Source organism: Nelumbo lutea, chromosome 1 (assembly GCF_056320005.1).
Source record: "Nelumbo lutea isolate HS-2025 chromosome 1, American lotus-T2T, whole genome shotgun sequence".
Taxonomy (NCBI): domain Eukaryota; kingdom Viridiplantae; phylum Streptophyta; class Magnoliopsida; order Proteales; family Nelumbonaceae; genus Nelumbo; species Nelumbo lutea.
In genome coordinates, this window is record NC_142684.1 from 91,954,921 (window position 1) to 91,963,292 (window position 8,372).

The 8,372-nt window shown below is 38.3% G+C and overlaps 1 protein-coding gene across 3 annotated transcripts; it reads right to left on the reverse strand.

Moving 5' to 3' along the window:
* Positions 1-248: 248 nt before the first annotated feature.
* LOC148876121 (bidirectional sugar transporter SWEET1-like) lies at positions 249-3,153 on the reverse strand. 3 transcript variants are annotated; one of them, XM_088966161.1, is made up of 7 exons: positions 2,912-3,153; positions 2,550-2,801; positions 2,419-2,455; positions 1,890-1,985; positions 1,476-1,755; positions 1,261-1,380; positions 249-745 (listed from the first exon to the last, which is right to left on the reverse strand). In XM_088966161.1, exons 2-7 carry the CDS (start codon positions 2,581-2,583, stop codon positions 545-547), a joined length of 768 nt encoding a protein of 255 aa, XP_088822287.1. In that variant the 5' UTR covers positions 2,584-2,801; positions 2,912-3,153; the 3' UTR covers positions 249-544. The 3 variants fall into 3 exon arrangements, with proteins under 3 accessions (XP_088822287.1, XP_088822286.1, XP_088822288.1); XM_088966160.1 differs by having other exon boundaries at positions 2,550-3,017; XM_088966162.1 differs by lacking the exon at positions 2,419-2,455 and having other exon boundaries at positions 2,550-2,914.
* Positions 3,154-8,372: the final 5,219 nt, after the last annotated feature.

The window sequence follows — 8,372 nt, forward strand, 5'->3', positions numbered from 1 at the left end:
AAACTGCAATTGGACTGACTAGTCGATCATGGCGGAATCATGAATCAGTCAATCGGAGGATTTAAAAAAGGAGCAGCTTTGGGCTCTTCTGTTTGTCTTCATTTCCGTAATACGTGGACGACGGAATTTGAGATTCCCGCAAGTCAGCTAGATTCGTAAATCTGTGGATGGTCTGGACTGATTCGTAAACCAGGCATTCAAAATCCCTTTATTCATTGCCAATCGAGAAACAAGAAGAGAGGAACTCATAACCCAACTGAAATTCACGTTATTTTGTATATCATTCATAACACGACCAAATCTCGTCATGGAAATTTGAAATCCGAAAAAAAGGGACACGTTTGGATGACAAGAAAGAGGAGGATCACGATTCATGGAAGAAGCAGGAAAGGACGAAAAGGCAGATACGCTGGTAGGGTTATGTAATTGAAATTCCTCTATCAACATCTCCCGTGTCTCTTAAAACCCGAGGAGATGAGATTCAACATTCATCCATCATTGATCATTCCATCCTTCTTTTGATAGCGACACGAGCGCGTATTGTTTACTCGTCCATCTGTTGCTTTTCTTCGTGAGATGGTGGTGGTTGTTTTTGTTGTTTCTGTGGCTTAGCATGGCCCATCTCCATCGAATCAGCACCGGCGCTTCCTTTAGCCTCTCCCTTGGCCCCACCTTTGTTCTTTCGGTAGATCGCATACAATATCAGCTGCATGGTTCCCAATCCACACCCAAAACCATTTGGCACCTGCATCACCATAACATTACCTTTTCCAATTAGATTAAATTAAAAAGACAACGTGGGTCTTTTATCCACCGTCCATCAGGTATACCGCCGGGTACCGTACGATCAAGGAAAAAAAAAGACACTAAAAACGCCAGCTCCCGTCACGCTCCCATAGGCCATAGAACCAGCTCATGTGCAACGCCACGTGCGCGGTTTCAGGAGACATTGACAAGGGCAACAAGGCAGAAAAAGCCTATCCCTCTCGTAAAAGCTCATTGTGTAGCAGCTTTTTTCTTGCTTTTGCCTTTTGGACGAGAGTGGGGATCATTTTGTCTAATATCAAGGATAATAAGGTCATTTTATACGGAAGATTCTTTACTCCCGGGATAGTAGCATATGTGACCGGGGGCCCATAAATCATAATTCATGAATCCGTGAAATCAAAAGGATCGGCAACTTCCGTGCATTGTAGGACCTGTACACCCATTGCCAGATGGCAAATTAGAGGGCCCATACCGTATTTTAGAATTACTTACAGCGATGAAAGGGTCTCGACCGAGCAGGCCGTAGATGAACCAGGACGTCCCGCACATGAACACGAACAACGACAAGAAAAACGGCATGAACTCCACGCTCTTCGTCCTGATCACCACTCTCTGCACGGGTTTGACGGCTTGGTAAATAAAACTCAAAACGAGGGGCACTCTGGTAATTCACAAAGGGAAAAATTGAAAGCCTATTGGCTATTTACCATGATTGATAGAGGTGAGGCGTACATAACGATGGAGAAGATGGTTGCAGCCAAGCCACATAAGAGCTTCCTGCTGTTGCCATGGAGAGCACAAAGGGAAACCACGACGACGGCAGAGAAAACGGCAAGGACGAACGTCAGAAGCGCCAGAATCTTCGTTCTCTCCTTCTTCGGCGCGTAGATAAGGAAGATCAACACGTATAACGACTCGATCACTGTTCCTGCTCCGTTGATGGTGCTGACCAGGATGTTGTGTGGTGACACAAACGGTAGACCATACCTGTAGGTCAATAGAGTAATCAGAACCTACCGGAGCTCGGAAATTTCCCGGTTCTCGGCGTAGCATCAGTTTTAAATTACATAAACACCCCTGTGCAATCTCAAGAGAAGGAGCAAGAGCCAAGAGGAGCGTACCATGCAGAGAGGAGACAGTTGAGAAGGGTCATGACGTATGGAATACCTGAGAACTTCTCTGTTGACCTGCTCTTTACGATTCTACGAAATGTTATTCTGAAACAATCGGCATTAAAATAATCAACGAAGCGTCAGTAGATATCTATTTATTTATTGCTAGAAGAGATTCTATCTGTGACGACGAGGAAGGATTATCTAACTAATATCTCTCTCGTTTTTTAGAGAGTCTCCAGAAAGCATCGAAGCACCAGAGGCAGTTCAAAAGAATGAACGTGATAAAGAAATGGGAATTCTGCAACTAACTTGAATCTCTTCTTCTATAAAGAAAGAAAGAACGAAGGAAAAATGGTGATCGTAGTTCTAGATCTTCCAAAAACCTCGTAAGACAAATACAGAAAGACAAAAACGGAGACTTCTAGCTCTATGATTCTTGAATTGTGTTACTGGACAAGAAAAACCCCATTTGAAATTATATCCCTACGCAACGGAAGAATAAGTGATTTAAACTGTGTTTGATTGAGAAGCTTACGCAGGAGCCAGGAAAAGAAACAATGCAACTGCATTTCCTGTTTCAGAAACACAGAAGAAGAAGAATGAACCCTTCTGTACTCAAAACACAGAAACTTATTAAGTAGACCCAGTTCAAAGAAAGAAACCCACCAAAAACTCCAATAAGGAAACGCAGAATATCCATCTCTGCTTCCAAAAAATCAGAAAATCAAGCAAGCTTTGAAGAACCTTCAGAGCTTTTGTCTGTTACACACAGTGCAGATATACAAATACAATGAGAAGTCGAGTAAGAACTCAACTGCCAAGGTGGAGTATATATAGACAAATCATGGTGGAAATTAACCGTCAACAGTCAATTTGATTCCATCCTTATCCACAACTTCATCTGCTCTCTCTCTTTCTCTGATAATTCATGGAGAAAAGCAAATTAATGGGTTTGGCAAAAACTTGTGTTTCTATATTTGTTTCAGGATTTTAAACCAAAAAAAGTTGAAACTTGAATATCTACTAACCTCTCTCTCTCTCTCTCTCTCTCTCTCTTATTGAAGGTGGGGAGCTGTGAACTGAAGTACTGAACTACTGTAGAGTGTAGTCTGGTGAACAGAGGTTGGGGCTTCCCTTCTATTTGTCACGGGTAAAATCTGATGAAAATAGGAAACTATATTTTCATCCACGTTGTGGATCTACAGATTTGACACTAGGTTACGGAGAAAATTACAGGACTAGCCGATGGAAAGACAAAGTGACGAACAACGAGAGGATGGGTCGGCCACTCGGCCATGTCTATTTCTTCTGACATTGATAATCATTCAATCAGACATGGCGAAACGAGATCGGCCTCAGTCAGAGCAAAATCCGTTTTAATAATATTCGAAGATCGAGAATATCTCCGTATTTGTATGTTTTATTTCATAGGGAGATATTCACAATGCAAGGCAATGATGCAGTTCGAATGGACTTTGCTCTGACTGAATCCTGTTTCTGGCGAAACGCTGAGAGTTTGGAGCGAGCATACAGCTGAGAAGGTGAGAAGTCCAAGATGCAGTTGGGCCCACTGTGGCAGGAACTGGACACTGTCGAATTGTCTAGAACTTAATTTACCCTTGTCATGGGCCCACCAGATTGCAGGGCAAAGAACGAAGCCCACGTGGGGCATCTCCAAGGTGGGACCACTGGGAGGTGAATCATCCCCATTTTGGTAATAAGACAGCCTCCTTCGTTTGGTTCCGTAATCAGGCTGACTCTCAATATTTTAGCAAAATATCAGAGTGCAATCGAATTGCATGGTCCAGATTCATGCGTTGGATGGGCCCAAGAAGAGGACAAAATTGGTCCAATATAAACTTCCATTCACTCAACTTTCAAGTTTCAAGTTTCAACATAAATTGTCAATGGCATTCAAAAATGTTTCAAGGAAATTTTGAACACTTCAAGCCCTAAAAGAGGAATTTCGGAATTTTTGGACCGACTTTTGTCTCAAATTTTACTTATTTTATAAATATTTAACTTTTTATTCATATATGACGAGTAGGGAAGCACTATATACAAATTGTAGCTCAAAAAGCTATATATAAATTGTACCTTTTATCTCATTTGTACTCGATCAGCGGTGCTAATTTTGCATCTAAAAACTGATGCAAAATTTATAACATCTTCCTTCCACCTCAATTCTCTCGATATAAAAGTGGTATATATCATCTTGCTTCTTACCTGCCTCCCGAACAAATAACCCTCCTCACACTTCCATTCTTTTTCACGCGAACCACTCCATTTTACTTCCCATGTATTCAACTTCTAAAAAACAAATAATCTGACGTAAACGTAAATTAGAATTTACACTCAGCCAATCTGCATTCTCATGCATTTACACCAGTGCAAATTAAATTCACACATACTGTTTGCAGTGTAGATCTTAATTAGATACAGAGTTTGCATCTTATTCAATTTTTCATTTGTTTTTTTGTAATTATTATTTGCACTCCTATTTGATAAAAAAAAATTGTACTTCTTGCCTCATTTGCACATATTGATAGTACAGATTTTGCATCTAAAAAATTAATACAAAATTTACACGACTTTCCTCCCACTTCAGTTCTCTCTCGTATTAGTGGAGGCCGTACCATCTTGCTTCTTACATCACTTCCAAACAAACAAATCTCCATTCTATTTCATATAAATTAAGGATTATTTCACTTTACTTCCTATTTTACTTACAAACAAACAAGACAAAGTCAAATCTAAACCAAAAAGTATATTTGAATTTACACAAATTCAAATGAAATTTACTCTTATGTATTTCACAAATTTAAATAAAATTTGCATTGCAAACAAACTAAGCCCTACCATTCACTTGTTTAAAGGTAAAATGAATTAATTTTATTTACCACAGCATCAAACAAATTAGGATAGTGATAGCCAAAAGAATTCAAAGACCCTCCACTTCAATTATTTTAAAACTATTTTCAGACAATCAGTGTTATGTTTTTCCAATGTATGCAATGATGTAATAAATAAAAGTAATATATATAATATACATATTAGTATAGTACATATATATATACAAGATATATAATTATATTGTGCTAGCTATAACACATACTTTTTTATTCTACTTTTAATTTTTTATAGAAAATTGAAATTTAAGGTCAAAAAAGTATTTTTAACAAAATAGTGGAGCAAGGCGCATTTGGTCCTTCGAAGACATACATTGTGAAAAGTTATCTCAAATAAAAAAGGGAAAACCTATGATACCGGGAAGACATGCATAGTATTTGAAGAGATTTGACCAATCAAAGCACCTCCAAGAATTTGATGAATACCACGTGATTGGTCACCTCTCTTATGATATCAATTGTTTTATTGTAAGTTTTTCAGATATGATGTCTTTCCCATAAACCTAATTAAGAAAGATCACCCCAATTGGATAAACATATACAAATTTATGGCCTTCTAAGGTTTGCATATAGGTAAAAAATTGACATAAACTAGGGGTGCAACTTGGGCAGGCCCAACCTGAGCCCAAATTGGCCCAGTTTGAAATTTTACATGGGTTGGGTTTGGTTTCTCGGGCCCAAAAGTTGGGTTTTTTTATTTTTTGGGCCAGGCCCAGGCCTAATCTTTAGGTAGCCCAAGCCCTACCCGAGCCTGGCCCAACTACACACACACATATATATATAAAAGAGTGAATTCCCCCTTTCATTGGACATTTTCTACCCTTATTGTCTAAGCTCACAACAGGCGTAAAGAGGGCATATATGTCCTTTACTCTCACTTTAGAAACTGCCCACTCAAAACTGTTCAGAAACTACCCACTTATAAGTTATAACCGTTTATAAATAGTTTTGTCTTAGAGATACTTGTCACATGAAAATACACGTTTACTAGTATATACAAATGTGTATTCATATATATATATATATAATTTTAGAGTGGGTTCACTGGCCAACCCAAGCTTGGCCTAGACCCGAACCCAACCCAAGTGCATCAAATTACAATAGGGGCCAGGCTCAAGTTGGGAAATCGAGATTGACCTTGGGCTCGGACCTTAAACCCAAATTTTAGTGTCAGGCCTGAGTTGACCATAAACCCGTCCCAGCCCACCTGACTTGCACCCCTTACAAAAACTGGCTGGTTTTTTGAAACGGGGACTAATAAACTAGTTCCTAAGTTGGATTAGTCGGCCCGCTGGTTTTGACAGGCTTTTTGTTATAATAGTTTTAGGGGTATGACTGAATCGGCCAAGAGCCCAAGTCATGGTTTAATAGGTCCAATTGGTCAATTTGATATGATTTTCTAAACGTTGTGTTTTTATTATATTTATTTTATTATGTTTCTTTGTGAAAACTAAGGGGGCAATCTTTTTCTGGATTTTGAGATGGGGGAAAGTTGGTCAATGGGATTTTGATTCTCATTGACCAAGAATCTCATGTTTTTTTTTTCAGATTTATATGGGGACCATGGAAATATTTTCTTGGATAGGTAAGTGATACCCATCTCCTAAGTGGGTAAATAACTTTCCCACCTTGGGGGAAAGTTGCCAATACTTGAATGGAACAAAAATACCCCTTGTAATAATGGATTTTTATGACTAAAATGGTCAGTGTCTTGTTTGCATAGGAAATAAAAGAACATGGGTAAATGTACTTACCCGGGTAGGTCTTTCCTGAGAAACACTTATCTAGGTAAATGTATTTACCCGGATAAGTAACTTACCAAAAAACAAACGGGGCCTAAGTGTAATCCAAAATGAGGAATGGGTTCCAAACAGTATTTTCAATTTGCCACCTAACCGCTCAACCTATATCCCCTAGCCAAGCCAGAAATCAAGCCTATTTTACCACTAAATTTGGCATACAAAGTTTGTTAGCCTTGTTGGTTGGACCATTAAATCTTTAGACCCGGTCGGAAAGTCATAGGTTAAATATTATTATTATTATTTTATTTTAACGATCTCCATCATTAATAAAATGTGATTGTTAGTTGTAACACATTTTTTATATGATAATATATACAAAATGAGAGATACGTCAAATTTTCTATACATTTGTCTGTAATTTTTATGTTATATTTATTTTATATTTTATTATTTAATTATGACATCATGGATTGACCAATTTGACTTGAATGATTGAGCTAATGTCCTACCACTTGAATGGAAAAGTGATTCCATTTAGAGGTCAATTTTGGAAATACAAGTTCAAATGTCTGAATCTGAATGATATGATGGTCTACCTAAATAACAACTCTTTTTTTCCACACAGCCAACTAAGTTCCAGTTTGATTCACGGGAATAAGGGTCTGAAATCACCAACTATTTGGTTGGCCCGAATCCCTCCCTTTGAAATGAAATCCCATTCTAGTTTGAGTTTAATTCCCATTCCAATTCTAGTTGTTTGGACCAAACAAACTATAGGAATAGATTATTCGGATTCTAATTCCAACAGTGAACCAAATGGGCCCTAGTTGTTAATCCATTACATTATTTCATTCAAAATTTAGGATAGTTGGTTTTAACTTTTAATAATAATAAAGTGATTTCGAGGATCTTAAAATTTAATATGTGTGTGTAGCATGGAGTTTCAGATCAAGAAAAGTATAAATTTGATCAATTTTTTCACAATGTTAATGTTAATTCCAAAGCTCTCCCTAAATAATGGCCAGGAGGTCCCTCCCCTTTAAGGGAGGGAAGACAAACAATAGTGGAACATGCATTCTTGCTTTTGGTTCTCCACTCTTTCATGTTGCATATCAAGTTCATTCTCTCTCAAGGTGTGGAGGAGTTGAGTTGGAAGCATCAACTTCTTCTAATTGTATGTAGTGTGATAAATGGGTCCCGATCCGAATTCCAATTATAGAATGATGGAATCTTAACATCCATCATCATTGCTTGGTTATTCAGTGCATCACATACCCTTCACCATCCTGTTTAATATTCTTTGAACAGAGAGCTGCTCTCAAACTAATGCTAGATGTCTCCAACCCCACCACCAATTTTGAGCCTAAAGCAGTAATGCCACTGTAAAAGCATAGTAGAAATCAGCTTGATTTGATCTAAACAAACTCTATTCCTCGCGTGCTAGTGACTAGTGAAAGCATTCTTGAATTTTGAGTGAGCATTTCTGATCTTTTCAACGACAAAATGAGTGCAGAGTAGGTTTCCCTAGGGTTGTCCATAGTGTATTGCATTTTGATCCAAACCCGATTCTAATTTCCAGATTTTATCTCAATAAAGCCCCTGATGACACTTCTTTGGGGGGGAGGGGGAGAGGGGGAGTTAAGGGCTGAATTTTACTAAATAATAGAGGGTGGAGAGAGAGTTTAGGGTCTTTTAGAGATTATCTGACTGCACCACCCTATATATGTTAAGTAAATTTTACTAAATGATAGAAGGTGGAGAGAGAGTTTGGGGTCCTCTAGAGCTATCTGAATAGCATACCACCCTGTACATGTTAATAAGCTTGTTAGTAAGCTGGT

What these genes read in the sequence shown, in the direction of transcription:
- LOC148876121 (XM_088966161.1), bottom strand. Translation starts at nt 2,583, where the DNA reads ATGGATATTCTGCGTTTCCTTATTGGAGTTTTTG. An exon ending in TTTCCTTATTGGAGTTTTTG is followed by an intron (nt 2,456 to 2,549) that starts GTGGGTTTCTTT and finishes TTTCTGAAACAG; the next exon opens with GAAATGCAGTTGCATTGTTT. An exon ending in CCTCACCTCTATCAATCATG is followed by an intron (nt 1,381 to 1,475) that starts GTAAATAGCCAA and finishes AAACCCGTGCAG; the next exon opens with AGAGTGGTGATCAGGACGAA.